Genomic DNA, 21,579 nt, shown 5'->3' on the forward strand with positions numbered 1-21,579 from the left:
TCCTAGGTATGGTCTTTTAGGAGCAATTTGTGAATTCTGCGAGCTGTTTTGATTGATGATTACATTAACATGTGTTGATATTTATTTTATTAAGGTGATGATGATGCTGGGCTGCTGCTCCTGCTGATAATGATGGTGAAGATAAATAAATTATAAAAATAATGATAAATAAAATTCCCGTTATTCATCCCATAGGGGAGGTTTTTCTCTACGGTCTATTCTAAGGGAAGACTGGAATAACCCAGGCGTCAGCCACAGTGCAGCGCCGCAAATTGAGCTAGGACGAGGTGACTTGCTCAAGGCCACACAGTGCAGCGGCGGGTGATCGAACTCGGTACCTTTGGGGTGCGAACCAAAGACCGAACCGCTGAGCCACGCTGCCCCTAATGATGATGATGATGATGATGATGATGATGATGATGATGATGATGATGGGAACTAACAAATTACACAGGCATCTAACATTGAAACATTACTCCATATTCAAAGCTAACGTTTTACTTTACTGTGGGGTAGTGTTCATTGATAGATGGATGCGTGTGTGTCATAGAAATAGCCATAGTGTCTGTCTGTCTGTCTGTGTGTGTGTGTGTGTGTGTGTGTGTGTGTGTGTGTGATATTCAACCTTTAGTAGGTTTAATGAAGTCTTGTCACACACGCGTGATACACCTACACGAATTTCCCTGCCACCCAGACACACTAACATCTGACAAGAAATGAGGGCTGTGGAAGAACCACAGACTACCGTGTGCAAACGTTGGCGATTGGTATCGGATGGCAAACTGTGATCGTTTGATATGATTCGAAACATTCGTTACTCGTTACCCCTCAACTCGCTCGGATCGTGATCGTCTCAAGTCTCAAGATCGTCTCAAGCTCGTCTCAAGTCTCAAGATCGTCTCAAGCTCGTCTCTACTCGTCAACTCGAATGATCGTTTTATCAACTCGCTCTTCCGGAATTGAGATCGGACGGTGACTCGTGGCTTCGCGCTCGGATGTCGATCGAGTAAAAGCGATCGAATAACCCAACACCACTGCTCACTGCTCACTGCCCACCTACTGCCCAGTGCTCACTCCTTCAAGTTGCAAGTGCCTAAGTTGCAAGTCACTTTGGAAATCACCTGCTTTATGAGTATGAGGGAACTAGAGAAAAGTAAGAACCAAAAATCCAAAACAACGTGCGATATCGCTGACAAATATATTGAATTAATTGGCCCCGAAGTTAAACACGACAGGAACCGGAGGTGAAATGAAATGGTACAAGAAATAAGACAGTAATAAAACAAGGAAGGATGCGACTATTAATAATTTATACTGTTACTGTCTTATACTATAATAATAATAATAATAATAATAATAATAATAATAATAATAATAATAATAATAATAATAATAATAATAATAATTTGTGAGGCTACGTGGTATAGTGGTATGACACTCGCTTTCGGATAGGAAGGTCCTGGGTTCGAGCCTCGATCGGCGCATAATTGAGTCCTTGGAAAAGACTCTTTACTCACATTCTCTCACCGTACTCTGGTGTAAAATGAGTACCGTTAACAGCGTTGTCTTTGTCCTAAAAAATTGTAATATCGCCTTACAGGCGGCATGTCCCGTCCTACATGTTAAATGTTGCTGTTGACCAGGGACCCCTTGTAAAGCGCTTTGAGCACATTTAGTGGATATTGCACTATATAAAAGCTCAATTTTAAAAATGAAAGCTCAATAATAGATAATAAATTATTATTATTATTATTATTATTATTATTATTATTATTATTATTATTCCTATTATTGTCATTATTATTATTATTATTATTATTATTATTATTATTATTATTATTATTATTATTATTATTATTATTATTATTATTATTAATTAATTAATTAATTAATTAAATAAGGGGCGGATTGGGTCTTTCTAAAAAAAATGAATTACCTATATTGGGCGTTATTGATAATTCTGTATCGTCATTATAGGTTAAAAATAACATGTTTGGTGAAAAATATAAATTATCTGTGTTGATCCCGTTTTGTGACCTAATTTGGGAGTCTGGTATAAAAAAAATATAACAATCTCGTGGGAAACGTTCCACAAAAACTAATGAAGGAATGACCTCCATATTCTTCTCTCTTATCAACATTGTAGCATAGCGCTAGTGTGTCACCTACAGCTTTAGCTTTTATGGAATTTTTATTAGAACATTACAAAGTTGAGAATCAAAATGTTATCACAAAATTGATGTTAAGAATTTACATTTTGGATTATAATTCAAATTACACATTCCTTATAAAAAAAATTCACTCTATGGTGACATAATACATTATCTCTGTGATAACTGTGGAAATTTTCAGACAATTTCATAGAATAGATTCTGAGAAACGTTTGACACAGTATCCCATACCCTTAGAAAAATGACATGTTGAGAAAATAGCTAAATAGCTTTCCGTTTTTCACACTTTTCTTACTACCCCTTTTCGACTGTGTTTTCCGTGCCTTTACTTTATAGTCTATTTTAAGAAATTGGACTTCAATAATATTAATTCTAAGATAATAAAATATCGTTTTCCACCAAAATCTCAAAATCAAATCTTTGAAGGATTTTCCTAATAAGTAGACCTTAACCGCCCCTTAATTATTATTATTATTATTATTATTATTATTATTATTATTATTATTATTATTATTATTATTATTGTTATTATTATTGTTATTATTATTATTATTATTATTATTATCAGTATTATTATTGTTAGCATTATTATGATAAGTATTATTATTAATATTAATGATTTATTCATATATATTATTTATTTGCTTATTTTATATATATTTTTGTTGTTTTAGTTTCTATTGGTGCAGATCAAGGGGGCTTGCTACGAAACAACCTTCCTCCTTTATCCAGGCTGAGGACAGACAAGACAAGAGACTGACACTAATTATAGTTTTTCAGGCGGAGTTCAATGGAGACTGATGCTCTATAAATTTTATTAATTATTTATTATCATTATTGTCATTTCTATTTCAGACATTTGATATGAAGGCCCATTGTGTGTTTGAGCCTCGAAAGTCACACTTGCAAACGGATATCATTGGATCCAAAAAAATATGGTTTCTTGTCAAGGTGTGACTTTATTTTTACTCTCACTCTTTTGAATTTCTTTATTTAAGAATGTAAAGCGCCTACTAGAGCCTGATGAAATCTGGGTATTACTATGATAATTATTATCAATACCAACACTGCAACTACCACAACCATATCACCATCACTACCACTACTACACCCACCACCGTTACATCATCATCACTATCACGACTACTACAACCACCACTACCACATCATCATCATCACTATCACTACTACTACAACCACTACCACCATATCATCATCACTACCATTACTGTACACCAGCCTTCAGTTTTTGATTTACAATTGATTATCTTATTTCATCTCCTTGTCTCTTTATCTGCCCCTCTCCCCTCACTCTCTCCTTTCGTCGCACACACCCACACACCTTGCTCTTTCTTGATCTCTCCACCCCCCCCCCTTTTTTTTTTCCTGTCTTAATTTGACTTCATGATGTAAATGTAAAATTTATGTGTTTTTTTTTTTCTCTCTCGTCATTATCTGCGTTTTTGTGTGTGTCTGCGTTTTTGTGTGTGTAACCCAAGGAAGACCAAGGGCGGAAACGTTTGCTTTGTATTGTCCCTTTTATATGAGTCACATTCACTCGCTTTACTTTTCTCTCCATTTTATTGCCTCATTTAGATACCTCTAGCTTTTGGTTTTAAATAAAAACTGAAAGTTCCTGATTCTGATTATTTAGCGATAAACTAAATTTTCCTAATATAGTTCATTCCGACCCTATGCCAGACTGATAGATTCTGAGTGCTTTGAGCACTTTTAGTTCATATTGGGCTATATAAATGCTCATAAAATGCTTTTTTTGGTGGGAGGGGGCGGATTTTGTTTACATCATTAACTTTATGAAATAATAGAATGTAGTATGGTTTGGCAGGTCTGTAAAAACGCAGAATTAGAAAAAAAAAAAACAAAGCAGAAAAAGGGAAACGGCTTAAGAACACAGTGTAGGAACAACTTAACTCTTTCAAGGCCAGATATGATTTTACTTTAACCTGAAATATGCTCTTACAGTTTTATCTAAAAGGAAATGTTAAGAAAAATGTAACAAATGTAGATGATCTAGTAAGTTACGTTGATGCCAATGAAGAATGTGATTTTTAAATTTGTTTTGAAACAGTTGCATTGGTTGCCTGCCGTGAGGAGAGTTGAGTTCAAGATGGCCTGAATAATTTTCAAATGTATTCATGGCTTAGCACCACAATGCTTAATGTCATTGTTCAAGTTCAAGCTCAACGTCTTTATCTGCAAAAGGCGGATTGCCCATCACTGCAGATTTTATACAATTATGTGGTGACTTTCAGTATTGTTTTATTGAGTTGAAAGATAAATGTTTAATAGTTGACCACATTTGTTGTTGTTTGTAATATCTAGGATTTCTGGTAGGAGAGTGTTCCATTCCTTAATGGTTCTTGGGAAGAAACATTTTATATTTGTTGGTTCTGTCTGTTGGGGTTGTGAACTTACTGCTTTGATAATTTCTTGTGGATGTACAGTGTTGTTTTGTGAAATACTGTGGTAGAGTTACAGCTATTTTGTTGGAATGTACTGTTCTGTGTAGAAGTTGGAGGCATTTTTTTTCCCGCCTACTTTCCAGTGTTTTCCACCGCAACAGTTTCAGGGCCTCAGTAACGCATCCTGGTTTGCACAAGTAATTGTTGGTGACAAACCTTGAAGCTGCCCTTTGAACTTGTTCGATTTTCTTGATGTGACCTTGCTGATAAGGATACCACACTGTACACGCGTATTCCAATATGGGTCTGACTAAAGCATTGTATGCCTGTTCTTTCACCTTTGAGGGGCACTGGTACAGGTTCCGCCTCAGGAAGTCAAGGGTACGATTTGCTTTTGCCACAATAGTATCAATATATTGATCCCATTTCAGTGATTTGTTTAGTTGGATTCCCAAGTAGGGTAATGTGTCCACATGTGTTAATAACTGACCGCTTATTTAGTAGTCATAATTAATTTGTTGTTTTTTGTTTGTTATTGACATTACAAAGCATTTCTCAGGATGGAATTTCATCTGCCAGGTTTGTGTCCATGATCGAAGTGAGTCAAGATAATTCTGTAATATGTTTGCCTCGTCCTGAGTTTCAATGACTCGGAATAAGAAGCTGTCATCAGCAAACAGTTTGAGCTTGGTAAGAGTTGATATGTTTTTTCCTAAGTCTTTAATGAATGTTAGAAAACAGAGCGGTCCAAGGACAGTTCCTTGATGTACTCCGGTAAAATGTTGCACTTCTCACTTCTATATCCATCCAAGACTACTTCCTGAGTTCTGTTGCAGAGCCAGTCTTCAAGCCAAGAAAGTAGTTTTTGTTCCTTCTGTTTTGAGTCGTTTTCTTCATCAATGGTCTTTTCAGGGGACTTTGGGTCGATGTTTAATTTCATGGTGTTCCAGTTTTCTGAGGAGTCGTCTATGTGGTACACTATCAAATGCCTTCGAAAAGTCTAAAACAAGTAGATCTATTTGTTTTCTGCTGGCTGTCTAATGCCTTTCCTATTCTATGGTGTTTACGAGCTGGCTTTCACAAGATCTATGTTTCCGGAAACCATGTTGATAATCGACTAGCACAGTATGTCTTTCATAGTGCTCCATTATTGAATGAAACAAAATGTGCTCGAGTACTTTACATGTGACAGACGTCAGTGACATTGGTCTATAGTTCGTGGCAATATCTCGTTTCCCTTTTTTATATATGGCAGTGACTAATGCATTTTTCCCTTCTTTGGGCACACTGCTTGTGTCGAGTGACTGTTGGAAAATAATGCATGGAAAGGGAGCTATTTCTTTTGCGCATTCTTCGAGGTTGGTATCAGATCTGGACTACTTGCTTTGGAAGGATTTAGACCCTGGAGCTGTGTGGTTATGCCGGTTTGGGTAATGGTTATTCTTAACATTTGAGGAATGCTGTTTCCATTTATAGAAAGCAACGTCGTGTTTTATTTTGTGAGTGTACTGTAGTGTGTGTTAAGGATATTTGCTTTTTCTGTGGTGTCAGTAGTTTCGTTCTGTCCGGTTTTTGTAAAACTGCTATGCCTGATGTATCCCTGCATTTCCAGAAGTGATTTGTGATGCCACTGTTTCAGTTTATATTGTTATCGGAGTACAGATTACCTCAGGCTCTCTGCTCCTTTCAACACACCACTTTAGAGAGAAAAATGTCCAAAACAAAATTATTGGAATGTTCATTTTACTTTGCGTCACCATCAATTTGTCAGTGTGAGAAATTCAGTCTTGCTGACAAAAGTTTATTGTGAAAAAGCCCTGAACAATTTTAGTTGTTTTGGTTTACCATTTATAAGCAAAATCAGGAGAATCTACAATCTCCTCAACAATTCCCTTTTATATCATCTTCACTTGTACAAATGATAATCTATAGTCCATTCCACTACCCGTGCGCATGCGTTGACGTGAATCTCTTCACAACCTTCTGATGGATTTTAATGATAATTGGCTCGAACACTAGAATTGTTAGTGACGTTAAGCCGATTTTTTCCATCGGTTACAGTTCGATACTTTGGGATTTTTCTTCTTTATAGTATATAAAAAACTAAGGGTCTGGGATGAGTGAACATTTGAATGTTTTACATTAACAATATTATGCACAGTGAATTCTGTTGTGATTACGATCACTGAACATGCCACAGGCTTGACCAGGGGTTTACTTTTCACAAGATCTATGTGCATTACTCACTAACATTGCCTCCATGGGTTAAAAATGACAAAGAAAATTGTACAATTTGTACACATTTGACATAAACAATTGTTATGATTAATAGTTGAAAGCCAGAGGCGTAGCTTGCTGTTGTGATTTCTACATTCATAAAAATTGATAACAATGAAGTGAGTTTAAAAGAGTCTGTCTTTAGTTTAAACCTAAGTCTAGGCTTTATTCAACATTCAAAAGAGGTACGACGAGAATCATGATGATCTGCAACACAAGCAGAAAAGCAAACAGTTACGAAAACAGATAAAGCAGACATAGCATAACAAAGCGTTGAAAATAATAACAAAGCGAAGCGCACAAACAAAGCTACATCACAACAAACAATAAAGATTAACCATGCAAATTTGTCACAATGAGGAAAATTTACAAGTATATCTCCAGAGAAGGGAAGCGGGGAATTCGTTTTCATGGCATGTGGCGAATACAATATGGTACACAACCAGGAACTCAGAGGGGTGAGGTCATAATCATCTTGATTATACATCTCTTGTAGTAACTTTGAACTGTTCAAAACATGGAATCGGTTTAGTGTTAAAGAAGTTTAGATTCAATGATATTTCACATTATTACTTCAAAGCCCCCCCCCCCCCCCCCCCCCCCCGATATTCTGTGCACACGGGACTTGGAGCAGACTTTAATTCTACTTGTATTCAATCAGGAAATACATTTTTAATTGGTTTATATTTCTGTTTTCTATTGTTTTTAGGAGGAAGGCTTATTTAGTTTATCATTATATATCAATGGATCACTTTGGGATGAATTGTCTCTGGAAGTCAAAGCTGTAACAAACATTAATGAACAGTGTAGACTACAGCACATACAAAACTCTCCAGGTACATTGTTTTGTTTTTAAAAATATTAATTATTTTATTTTTACCTATATTCTCAAATTATTTTTTCTCTGAAAAACGCAGTCTTCAAACCTTGTCAGTCACCAAAACAAAAATCATGAATATCCTTACATTAAAAGCTTTGAACATGTATTTGAAAATAAAAGAAATGAGAGAGAGAGAGAGAGAGAGAGAGAGAGAGAGAGAGAGAGAGAGAGAGAGAGAGAGAGAGAGAGAGAGAGAGAGAGAGAGAGAGAGAGAGAGAGAGAGAGAGAGAGAGTTTTTTTTGATAACATATTTCTTTTAAAGATGATAAGATCACATTTCTGTTGCATTTACCAGGTTTTCTTCAAAATATTTCAATCAAAGCTTCACAGTGGTATCAAACAAATACCAAAATAAATGCTTTTGAAATATTTATTTTAAGGTTTAAAAAAATAGACTAAACAAATAAACATTATATTATTAAGAATATAAAAGAAATCATTAACATTGACACCTACCAAATGATTAAGTATCTGATACACTATCGATCAGTTTTCATTATTAGCTCACTGCTTCGCTTGCTGATATGTAGTTTCTCGTTTTGGATGAATTACCCTTGAAAATTTAAAGTAGACATTTAATCTTCACCTGGATTCTTTTACAATTAAATTTCCTATCATTTACTTAAAACGAACCTTTGTCCACGTTTCCTGGATTTGCAGGCAATTTTCCTAATGCATTGTGACTTAAGAGTTGATCTTTTTCCATATCTTAAACTATTGCAAATATCAATTTTTTCATTGATTTCTTACAGATAATGTCGTCACTAATGATAATGAAACTATGTGGCAGGTAAGCAATCCCATTGATTATTTGCCTGCAAAATTGACAAGGCTGGTGGAGCCAGAGTCTATATTGATAACTATTTTAAATACTTTTACCTACATATAAAAGACCCAACTATCCAATCATTTTTTGTTGCTGAAAGGTGTTAGATGAAGCTTTGACTGTACTAGGGATTAAAACTTATTGCCTTGCCAATACGTTTCAACAGTCGTAACGTCACTTCCCTCGTAATGACACATGGTAACTTAGTAACTGGCTCTATACTATCAGAACAATGGCGGACGCCCTTATGAAATATTTCTCCGACGAGCTTAAAAGCGTATCCAGAGGAAAAAAAACATCATAAATCTGATTATGTTTTGACTTTTACATATTCTGATCACAAGACATATAAAAAGTTCTAGCCAGCATGAAAAATAAAAAGTACCGATTTTCTTTGATTAGAACCATGATGGCCGCCATTGCTGGGCGACGTGACATCAGACTATTGAATCCAATTAGCTGAGAACTTAACCTTTACTCCAACTCGCTATTATTCATACTATTTGCCAATCATGTGGCCTTTTTGACCCAGTAACCTAGAAAAAGAGATTTATAACTACAGTGATTACTAAGTTCCTAGAATCTGTGGAATGTATAAAGTGATGCACAACTATGAATATAACAGCTTCAAAAAATGAGCAAAATTCCAAACACAACGTTTCAGACTCAAAAGCCTTCAGCCAATAACAAAAACAGAATAAAGATTAACACATCACTTAAAATCACTTACTTTCTGATATAGTTGTGTTTTTACTGTTTTTATTATTAATTGGCTGAAGAAAGATTTGAGCTAAGGCTCCATTTTTGGTATTTTGTTCTTTTTGTAAAGCTCTCATGTTTATATTTGTACTTTAATTTATGTCAACACCTTATTTTGTCTGATTATAAAGTCACAATATTGGGTTTTGCAGCAGGTTTGGAGGTGTTGTGCTGATGAGGTTGACTTTCAGATTTTTTTTTGTCTGGTAGCTAAAAGGGTGGTGCTTTCTGAGAGATGGTTTTTCTCCTTGAAGACCTTCAGCAAAAATGTCTTTTAATTAATTTTTTTTAAGTCATCATCATAGCTTGTTGCTCCAACACTGAACCCACTCCACAGCATCTGTGGAGCAGACTCTTAGGCCGTGATCAGTGCAGCTGGGTCCGCCCTGGCATTCTCTAAGGCTGTGCTCCATCATCTGCTCTGAGCATCCACATGTAAACAATCTAGCAGTCTCAGCCAGTCCCTAATTTTTCATGCCTCCAGCTGTCCTCCCAAGTTTTGCTGTTCAGTGCTACCCATTCATTTCTAGGGAGCTCAGCTCCGTAGGGCAGTTCTCTCGGATCTTCAGTGGCTTCATTTACATGATTGTCCCACTCCTGCCATGTGGAAAGTCTGTATACAGCTGCATGGTCAGGGTTGATGCTTTCGTCCATCATGAAGCTCTTTCTTGACTTCAGTCTACTTGTCATTGGGTTGTGGTCATGGAGGGCTTGCCTTGGATCCATTTCCTGTTTAAATTTATGGGCTTTGGGCTTTGGAAGTAGTGGCTCTTCGAATGTGGGGAGGTGCAATGCCAGCCAGCCGATGGAGGACTGGAACTGCAGTCAGTTACATGTTACCTGTAATGATCCTGCAGGTGCCATGTAGATCAGGGTCAATCTTTTTGGCACTGCAGGATCTTATCCCGACTGGTGAGGCGTGTTTGGCAGATGAATAGCAGAGGGTGATTACGATTGTCCTGACAGTTTTTGTATTAGTCCAAAATATTTCAATCAGCTCTGATGGTATGCACTGGAGAAGCAGGCAATGTCCACGAAAAGACGAATTGCTTTCCTATGGTCAGGGCTTCTCCTGTAATTTAGTGCATCCAGAGAACAAAATGGAACTTGTCCCATATGTCCCTGATAGAGACTAACAAATCCAAATTACAAATAGGGGTAATCCCTCCACAACGTCAAACAGGGTCTTGAGATCCGTCATGCTCTCCTTCCAGGAGCTCGTATCCAGCAAGCATCCAATGACGGCATCCCTTGTAGTTGAATTCCAATTCTGGCCTTTCACTTTTCTCCCCTATATGATGGTATACTTAACACACTCGTCCATTATAAGTCAGTGAAAAAACCCAGCCAAAATACAATGTTTGCAGTGTTAAAATACCCCCCAAAAAACAACAAAAAATGTGAGCTTTTATAAGGCGCAATATCCACTACACATGCTCAAAGCACTTTACAAAGGGTCCCTGACCAACAGCAACGCATAACATAGAACACAATTGAGGTAGTGGTAGATATCGATAAAACACAAGAAATTTGTAACTGAGCAGAATAAGATAAAACTATAAAATAATAAAAGCATGTTGTCTCTGCAAAGGTCAGAATTACGTAACCACGACCTCTCTCTTTATTTCCTATTGGATCGGAATGATACTGCCTGTAGTGATCAAGCGAAATATAATCACTCTTTGCAAGTCAGCAGGTCAGAGAGGCCACACAAGTGGCAAATGAGGTAAGTTTCAATTGTAGGTCAAACAGACCCCACGATTGAATGAGCTCGCAAATTTCACAGGGTTGTGAACAATATTCTTATAAAATACTACATTTATGGAAATTGTATAACAACACAGAACATTATTCAAAGACACAGTAATTGAATATGAATGGTGGTGGGCCTATAAGTAAAAGACCCACAAGTGGCAGTAAAGGTTATTCAATTAAACTATCAGAAACACCTATCAAATAGCTTTACTTCAATCAATTTAGCTGTTACCGTAAGAATAAGTTTAATTTATTATTTCCTTGCATAAATTAAAAAATATGTATGCCCTGAAAGTATTATGCAGTATGGCTGAGTTGGTGAAGATGAAAGGTAATGGAGGAAGCCAAGTCATCATTTGAAATGAGCCCAACTTTTGGAAGACATTGAATAAGATAAAATATTTTTTTTTTAAAATAAAAAAATTCAACTCTTGCATTTCTATTTTCAGATAACAAAATGTCCATCCAGTCATACAAAATGGGAAGTTAGAAGATCTCTACAACGGATTAATTATGGTCTGGGATGTTTTGACTTGCGTTCTGTATCCAAGGTATCTAGTAACAATATCATGCTCTCCTGCTCTTAATTTGGCAATCAATATGTATAGATGCTAATTAGCAAAAAGAAAGAAATACAAAGTGAAAAATAATATTTCTTTTTCCTTCTTGAAACAACTAAAGATCAAACCTCTTGCATGAACCAGAAAACCCATATTATGATACCACTTAAAAAATCAAATATACAGTTGCAAGGAAATAATGGATTGACTATTGAGTGAAGAATTAATTCACTTGGGAATAAAATATAATTTTTATGTAAAATATTTCTCATAACTTGATTTTGAAGGTAATATTAATTTTTCATAATTTGTTGACTGTTGTCTGCAATGAAGGGGCGTCGACAACTGTTGCAGGCAAGCGGTGTTCCATTTGTCAACTACCCGAACTGAGAAGTTCTGCCTAAGGTTTAGAGAACACCTTCCCTTGGAGAGTTTGAATCTATGTCCTCTGGTGGTGCTGGTGGAATCAAGATTGAGAAGGCTCATGTTTACAGAGTATAGATTATGTGTGTATTTGAACACTTCGATAGGGTCTCCTCTATCTCTCCTATACCGATGCTCGGTATTCGTATCTTTTTCAGTCTTTCTGTGTATTCTAGATCTTTGAATCCAGGAACAACCCTAGTTGCACGTCTTAGAACACTTTCTATGAGGTCTTTGTCTTTCTGCAGTCGTGGAGCCTATGCTACATTGCCAAATTCCAAGTGGGGACGTACAAGTGCAGTGAACAATTGTCTCATGTTATCTTTATCAAGATGAGTGAACGACCTCCTAATGAGGCCAACAATCCTGTTTGCTTTATTTACTTGGGTTTCTTTATGCTGAGAGAACTTCAGTTCCTTATTAACTAACACACCTAAATCATTTTCCTCTTCAGTAGGCTGAAGTATGACAGTCTCACTAGAGTCATATTTTCTCATTATGTACTGATGGTGCGGGTTTCTATATCCCAAGTGCAAGACATGGCACTTGTCTGAATTAAACCTAAGCTGTCGTGTATCAGCCCACTGTACCAAGCTGTCAGGATCACTTTGGAGCTGAGTTATGAACTCTTCCTTGTCTTCTCTAGAGAACACCTTAGTGTCATCTGCATACATTTGGCACAGAGAGTTCACAATCTCTGGACGATCGTTAATAAAGATTACAAACAAAATTGGACCAAGGCAGAACACCACTCGATACTGGTGCCCAGTCTGAAAAACTGCCGTTCACCCTAACACGCTGTCTTCTCCCAATCAGGAAATCTGACATCCAAGCCAGCAAACATGAACTGATGCCATATGATCCAAGTTTCTTTATGAGGCGTTGATGTGGAACACTGTCAAATGCTTTGGCAAAATCAAGGTACACAGCATCAACAGGGATACCACTGTCCAAATTCCTCGTCCAATAGTCTAGAGCAGCTAACAAATTAGTGGTACATGAGCGTTTTGATATAAAACTGAATCAAGGATTCCATTATTTTTCAAATCACACACGTTAATGACACCGGACGATAGTTACTTGCTTTGCTCTTCTCACCCTTTTTAAAAAGTGGAGCTACATTTGCATCCTTTCAGATGCGGGCAGCTTCCCTTCACTAAGTGACTTGTTGAACAACTCTGCTAAAGGTTCTGCTAGCTGTTCTGCCAGTTCTTTTAGTACACATGGGTGTATCCCATCAGGGCCAGAGGATTTCGAGGAGCCTAAGTTTTTAATCTTATTCCACACATCTTTACAAGTGAATATTATGTCACATTATGGTGTAAATTAAACTTTTAGAGCATCCAAATCACCCTGGCATAATACCGTTTTGAGCCAGTGATTCACATTTATTCAAATTCCGTGGGGTGTGTAAATTGATTAAATAGAGTAACTGAATGTAAAAATTGTCCTACTATCATTATTACTCTTACTGCGCATGTGCTATGACAAGATTTTCTTTAATTTCAGGTTGATGTCAGTGCTTTCTTAGCCATGTACTCCTTCCGCCCAGCAGGTTTTTCTTACATAGGAGAGACATTTCACATACCAGCGTTACCCATTGGAGAGATTATAATTTCTGCCACTGTTCCTTCGCTAAATACAAATCCTATAATAACAAGAAAATTAGATGTAAGCTACTTAGATGTCTCAATTGATAAATTTTGTATGTTTAAAATATCATCTGACACCAAAGTTCACTAAATACTTAGTGCCCAACAAAATCGGGGATTGTAATATGTTACTGCTCTCTCTCTGTGAAGATGGTAAGATAAGGTGTGAGAATACTAATTTGTGCATGTAAAAGGTTGAATTGGTGAAGTTGGTTTTTTTTGTTGTATTATTTAAATATCCTGGAGTATTGCCTACATAGGATGGAATGAGTACAAAGGAAGTCAAATCAAGGATAGTCATGGCAATGTGAAAATGGCTTGCCTCAACAAGGTCTGGAAAAGTCAGATGAGCTTTTATTCAAAAATCAGATTATGCAAGTCACTTGTTCTAACAATGTTACTTTATGTTTGTGAGGCCTTGACAATGAACTAAACAGGTGAATCCATGTATTTGAGAACAAGACTTGGAGATCCTTCGTGGGTCATACCTAGATCATCAAAAAAAACAAGGAAGTTCTTGAAGATGTGGAAAAGCCAAGGAATTTACCCAATGGAAACCATACGGTGCTCTTATTGGCTAGCCAACCAGCGGCCTCGATGAGAAAAAAATCCGCTATTGAGACATGGGCTGGGAATCGCATTACTATAGTAAACAAGCGCTGATCGGCAGTTCATGAAATCTAAGAAAATAACTTCCTGCTCGCTCGTTTAACTCAAAATTATTCAAAACGATGTCTCTAAAATAATATAAATGTGACTTCTTAAGGTTTTCTTCACGGTCAAAACCACACAACATTCTATTAATGATTACGTCCTAGGCAAAAAGGAATATTGACAGGTCGACCGAGAGTTGAACTCGTCAGACGACAAACATCAATGCTAAGTGTAGAGAGAGTCAAGCTCTTGTTTGTCTTGTCCTGTTCTATATAGAGAAAAGGATAAATAGTATAGCCTCGGGTGTGAGTGGTTGCGTGTCATAGTTATGTTTTTAAATTGTTTCTGTTGTTTATGTGTGTAGTGATGACTCTCTCACACTCACTGCATCATCATAGCAAAGAGACGCCAACTTTAAATTTGGCTCACAGGAATTTCAGACACCACTCGTAGGAATTTCAATGCCGAAAGAGGAATTCCCGCACACAAGAAAAAAGAATTGGAATGGTATTTGGCGTACATATTGTATAGTATCTAGTTCTAAATAGATAACTGATTAGAATTATATTATGATATATAAATATAAACACAATGCCAAATACAATTCCAAAGTTTCCTTATTTCAAAAGAAGTAAAGCTCCAAAACCTAATGGTAGTGATTGTAGTACTGGTGGTAGTGAGGATGATGTGGTGTTGGTGATTGTAGTAGTAGTGGTGTTGATGATGATGTGGTGGTGGTGATTGTAGTTGTAGTAGTGATAGTGATGATGATGTGGTGGTGGTGGTGGTGATAGTTGTAGTAGTAGTAGTGGTAGTGATGATGATGTGGTGGTGGTTGTAGTTGTAGTAGTAGTGATAGTGATGATGATGTGCTGGTGGTTGCAGTAGTAGTGGTCGTGATGACGGTGTGGTTGTGGTGGTTGTAGTAGTAGTGGTAATGGTAATGATATGGTGATGGTGGTTGTAGTAGTAGTAGTAGTAGTAGTAGTAGTAGTAGTAGTAGTAGTAGTAGTAGTAGTAATAATGATGATGATATGGTGGTGGTGGTGGTTGCAGTAGTAGTGGTAGTGATGACGATGTGGTTGTGGTGGTTGTAGTAGTAGAGGTAGTGATGATGATGTGCTGGTGGTGGTATAGTTGTAGTGGTAGTGAAATGATGTGGTGCTGGTGGTTGTAGTAGTAGTGGTAGTCATGATATTGTGGTGGTGGTTGTAGTAGTAGGGGTAGTGATGCTGATGTGGTGGTGATTGTTGTAATAGTGGTGGTTGCGGTAGTAGTGGTAGTGATGACGATGTGGTTGTGGTGTTTGTAGTAGTAGTGGTAGTGATGATGATGTGCTGGTGGTGGTATAGTTGTAGTGGTAGTGATTATATTGTGGTTGGTGGTTGTAGTAGTAGAGGTAGTGATGATGATGATGTGGTGGTTGTTGTAAAAGTGGTGGTAGTGATGGTGCAGTAGTAGTGGTAGTGCTGATGATGGAGTGGTGGTGGTTGTAGTAGTGATGATGATGTAGTGGTGGTGTAGTGGTAGTGATAATGATATAGTGGTGGTGGTTGTTGTTGTAGTTGTGGTAGTGATGAAGTGGTAATGGTGGTTGTAGTAGTAGTGACAGTGATGATTGGAAAACACATTATAGGTTATTATAATATACGATTACATACATTCTCTAACTTCATTTTTTGACAGCTTTATTGAAGCATAAATATACGCAACAGTTCTGAACCATTTTATTGTGGATTTTGATATTGTTTGTTGTTTTTCTTGTGTCGTTATGTTGACATAGAGACCGAATGAATGGTAATGCATACATTCCCAGCCCATGATATAATGGCGCTGAATGCTTTCATTGGTGGACACTTTTTAGGCTCCGCACGTATTCTCATTCGTTTAATTCTATGGGAAAAGCTGGTGGTAAGACAGGAACCACTGCTTGCAATTGTTCAAAAAAGGAAACTTTCATGGTTTGGACACTTGGTCACACAGGACAGCTTGAGCATGACAATTATGCAACATCTGGTCATGGAAATAGCTGAGTGAGTGAAAAGTACTGAATAGGGGACGATGTCGGTGATGAAGTGTTATATTATCCCGATTTTCCACTGAGCACAAGGGGAAGGGACTTCCCTATCACTGCGCTAATATTGTAATAAGTATAACAAAATGAAAATGTTAGCATTTCCCCCCCCCCCCCCCCCCCCCCCCCCCCTCCTGTCCCTCTCTCGTTCCTTGTTGGTATATTTGTTGCAGATATGGCTCTCATGATCATGATTTTTTTTTCTCCTAATGTTGTCCCAGCCATTCTGTGATATATTGAATACGGCCCACAACCTCAAAATTGTGATATGTCAGTGTGAGCCAAAAGCTAAATGAGAATTTAAAAGATAAAAAGATATGAAATTTTAATTTTTGTCACTTTAAGAATCCATACCCATCTTCCTTAATTAAAAATATAAACGCAATACAAGTTTAATAAATTTGACTTTAAATTCAATTTTTAATATCTAAATAGGACTTTGAGCTTATCAAGTCTATCAACATGACGATGATGATGATGATGATGTTGTTGTTGTTGATGCCGGGTTTTTTAAAGTTTTTTTTTAATGATAATTACTATGTTACTAGTGTGCATCTTGTGTGAGTGTGTCTATGTCAATATTGTATTGTTATAAATGTGTAACCAAATGACAAATTGCCACTTTTTTGGGGACAATAAAGATATATTATTATTATTAATACAGTTGTTAGAGATGATATGGTTTTTCCTATATTTTTTACATTTTTAAACTGCAGACTTACCTCAGGGTATTACCAGTTGAGAATCTTGAAGGAAGACCACTTATCCTAACCACCAACGTGGTTCCTTTTGCTGACGAGCTGCCTTGGTCACCAAAGAAGGACTTTGTCATGGATGTTCAAGGTGTTTTCAGTCCTCACCTCACCCCAGAATCTGGCTTTAAAGGGAATAATCTTTCTTACTTCAGGTTTGCTTTTGTGGTCTTCACGGTGGTAGCAAAAATCAGTTTTTCCTCTTGCCAAGAACTGTCCAGCCAAGATGGAAAGATATAAGAATTATCATGAATGATTATACCCTAACAAATAATTTTGAGCAAAGTGTTAAACACCAATATATTATTCTCTGTCAAAACATGAATGTGCGGTGAATAGATGGTTTATAGTTTGGCTTGCATTTTACTGGAATCGATTGTAAATCAGAGGTTCTTTAGGACATTGATATCCTATTCATCATTGAGCTTTTTTATAGTGCAATATCCACTAAACGTGCTCAAAGCGCTTTACAAGGGGGTCCCTGATCAACAGCAACATTTAACATTTAGGGCAGGACATGACGACTGTTAGACGATATTACATTTCTTTTTGAACAGAGACAACGCTATTAATGACCAGGTACTTATTTTACACCTGAGTGTGGTGAGAAAATGTGAGTTAAGAGCCTTTTCCAAGGACTCAACTATGTGCCGAGCGAGGCTCAAACCCAGGACCTTCCGATCCGAAAGCGAGTGTCATACCACAAGACCATATCATCATTATTATTCGTGATCATAATCATCATACAACCACTACACCACCACCACCACCACCACCGCCACCATCATCATCATCATCATCATCATCATCAGTACCACAATCAACAGCCTTTCTTATTGATTTTTCTTCTAATATTTTATTGTAAATTTTTTTGATAATGTTGAGGCTTTTGTATAACTGTTCTGAAACATTTTCTCGACATGTTGTAATGTGTGGTTTAAGGTGGAGATAGAATTTTATTTAATAAAAAAAAAATTAGTGCTACACCTGTAGAATTCCCTATTAATTTAGCTTTATATATAATAGAGGTCTGCAAGGCCTATGATTTCCCTGTTACATAATATATGATAATGATAAACAGCCACAATTAATGACTCGTATAACTAAGAATATACTTGCAATCAAAAGAAAGTATACACGTTTAAAATCGTCATTACTTTTTTATTCATTGGCGTAGGCTAATGATTTTAAACTGAGATGTTTACCATTGGCCTTTCTGTGTACCGATAGTTGATGTTTTTGTTTTTGACCTGAAATTTGTTTGTGGATCAATTTGAAATGGCACAAACGGTAAGGGACTAATGAATATACAGTGGATCGATTTGAAATGACACAAATGGTAAGGGACTAACGAATATACAGTTCTCCTTGTGATATTCAGCATTCTTGTGACATTGATCACAGTTTTTCCAGCTTGAAGAGGACCAATAGCACGTGCATGTTGTTCTTAATTAAGTCGTGACATCGTGTAGATTAATGGATGGTATTTTGCATTGTGTTTTCCTGCCTTGAAAATGTTTCAAGAAGACACGGATGGCAAAAAAATTAATCTACGCACTTCCTGTCCAGAGTAAGGGGCTAAAAGGTCATTTTAGCACAGCGCGACGTGGTGAGCGAATTTCAGCTCAAAAACAAAAACATCAACTATCGGTACACAGAAAGGCTAATGGTAAACAACTCAGTGGAAAACCATTAGCCTACGCCAATGGATAAAAAAGTAATGACGATTTTAAATGTGTATAAATTTCTTTTAATCGCAAGTATATAACCTTCCCAATAAAATGATTAATGAATAAGAAGAAAAAAACAAATCCAGTCCTACTTATATTTGACAATACATGTTAACTGATTTTTTCTGTTTTATAAGTATTAATGTATGTATTTACAGATTTTTGTTTTATGACATCATTGAGCACTTAAACATAGCTACAGTATTTATTTATTTATGCAAAAAACTTATCTTGAAGAAGCTGAGGTTCTAAGCCGGTATGGCCATCTCTCTGGTCTTAGTGTAGGGAGATGTAAGGATATCAGGCCTAATTTCCTCTTCATATTCCAGCCTAGGAAGGGATTGAAATCTGGTTTGATATGATAAATATATGCCTGGCATCAGATTTCTCAGTGTTAAACTTCCATGGTCTGTCTTAGGGAATTGTGTGCTCTCAGACAGTGTTACATTTTGATAAATACGTATACATTATACGTATACATTTTAATTGTAATGAAGTCCTAATCTTATGATAAGGATAATGTTTGGTTCAACACTAGTCTAAAGTCAGATTAACACACTGGTTCAACTGGTACAAACAGTAACAGTAAACAAGCCTATTAATATTATAGTACAATAATATACTGCGTGAGCATTATAAGTATAGATTCATAAATATTTAAAGTAAAAAAAAATAATTCTAGCTCCCATAATGGCTAGGAAGGCATGAGGTAAATAAATGATAGTTTCGCCGGCCTCATGAACTTTAAAAGACCACACTGGTCTAGATAAAACATTGATATTGTAATGTATGATCAAATTACATATATCCAAGTCACAATGATATATTACATATCAAAGTCATAATAATACTATCATATGGTTTAGGAAGAGTGGGCAGATAATGTGGATACATTGTCTGTAGATCAGGAAGAATTTAAAAAAATTAAATCACCCCTTTTTGAATGATATACAACTTAATAGAATAAAAGGCAGAGTCCTTTCCTTGGAAGGTTAATTTTTGAAAAGATTGATTCAGTTCAATGTACGTGGTTAAATATATTCAAGCGAACCTCTCCTTGACTCTCGGGCAGTCTTTGTCTCGATACTGTGTGGGGTGGTTGGGGATGTGCGTCTTTCCAGCTGTAAAAACCTATTTGCATTGTTCGGTGTCAGGTGAGGTGAGTGTCCGGGTGGATTAGGTCTTTTGGCAAATAGGTGTGAAGTGTCATTACTCGGCAGTGGAAATAATTTCGTTGTCCACAATTTTAACAGACGACTGCTTTCATCGTAAGGTATGGAAAATACCTATTGAATTTCCATCATCACTCATGTGAGACAAAATATATAGTTTTGTTTCTCCCACAAAAATGACGTCTATATTGGAACCTGTTTTAATGAGTCATTTGTGCTGTCAGGTTTTGAGATTATCAAGATTATTTATCGGACATTTCTGCCTTGAGAATACTTTTCTTGTAGCTTATTAGATGACTGAAAGACTTCACTTCAATAATTTTTTTTTTTTTGGACAGGAATTTCATTTAAGCTCAATGAAAAGTCTTTAAGAAAATCTTTCCGAACATATGGTACATGCTGTGTTTCTTTTTTTCTGCCTTGTAATACGAGAGGACCTTTGTAATAGAGGATCAGTTTTAGCATCCTGCTGTGCAATTGAATATTGATCCTTATTTTCAATGTAGGTTTAACTGGACTTGTGAAGGTGCTGAGTCTATCTGCAAATATCTTGAAGGCCAAAGTGAGTGTCATGGTAAATTTAACACCAAAACTATATACGTACACCACCTTTTAAATCCATCTTGCTAAGATATATTTAAGATATATTATTTAAAATAACCTAATTTTCATCTCAAATATGTCCTAAAGCTGATGAAGTTTTTTGACGTTTAAAATTTCCTAAATTTTGCAGTTTATTTTTTAAACAGCTATCAAATTACGGGAAGAGAAGAATGAATAATAATCTTTCAGAGCCATAAGCATAAAGCTGGAGTTTATCATAGCTTCTATAGTATAACATGAACTTTGCTGCTATTGTCGAAATGGTCCGCTAATCTACTTTTTGGATTGGATGCCTTTTGATTTTAAAGCTCTTTTTCAGTAAATCTAACAGAACAAACCATTCAACAAACAATTATTAAAATTTAATTTTTTGCTGCTTAAAGTTAGTTTGACTTGGAAGTCTGTTGATATGACATTGACGTTAGGACCTGTTAGGTCCCCTGTTTGAGTCCTGCTGTGGGTGGTATAAAGTTTATTCCTCGAGAAGGTGCTTTGCCCACATTCTCTCACTATACTCAGGTGCAGTATGAGTGGCTAAATGATAACAGTCTTGTCTCAGTTGAAAAAAATACAATAGCGTGTTAAATGCATGAAGTTTTGTCCTACAGGTTAAGTGTTATTGCTGGCTTAGACTTATTATAAAGCACTTTGAGCACACCTAGTGGATATTCGGCTATATATATAGGCTAATTAATTTTATTAAAAAAATGATTTCATGATTGTAATGAATTGAAATCCTGTTGAGATAGAATTTTAAAAACAGCACTTAAGAATTAAAATTAAACCAAGGATTTCCTCAAACGTTTTTGTATATCCTGAGGGAAACCATGCATTATTGTATTATCATACAACAATCTAATAATATATT

General features: G+C 36.4%; 1 protein-coding gene across 1 annotated transcript in view; it reads left to right on the forward strand.

The window, feature by feature from the left end:
- The window catches only part of LOC144979145 (uncharacterized), a 139,645-nt gene that overhangs the window by 28,685 nt on the left and 89,381 nt on the right, over window positions 1-21,579 (forward strand). The window contains exons 9-15 of the mRNA XM_078925747.1: window positions 3,027-3,122; window positions 7,581-7,707; window positions 8,504-8,541; window positions 11,541-11,642; window positions 13,584-13,745; window positions 17,171-17,361; window positions 20,615-20,670. Coding sequence (XP_078781873.1) covers window positions 3,027-3,122; window positions 7,581-7,707; window positions 8,504-8,541; window positions 11,541-11,642; window positions 13,584-13,745; window positions 17,171-17,361; window positions 20,615-20,670 — 772 coding nt within the window. The remainder of the gene's footprint in view (window positions 1-3,026; window positions 3,123-7,580; window positions 7,708-8,503; window positions 8,542-11,540; window positions 11,643-13,583; window positions 13,746-17,170; window positions 17,362-20,614; window positions 20,671-21,579) is intronic.

This window comes from Berghia stephanieae, chromosome 9 (genome assembly GCF_034508935.2).
Source record: "Berghia stephanieae isolate SIO BIC M18660-M18661 chromosome 9, UCSD_Bste_1.3, whole genome shotgun sequence".
In the NCBI taxonomy this organism is placed as follows: Eukaryota; Metazoa; Mollusca; class Gastropoda; order Nudibranchia; family Aeolidiidae; genus Berghia; species Berghia stephanieae.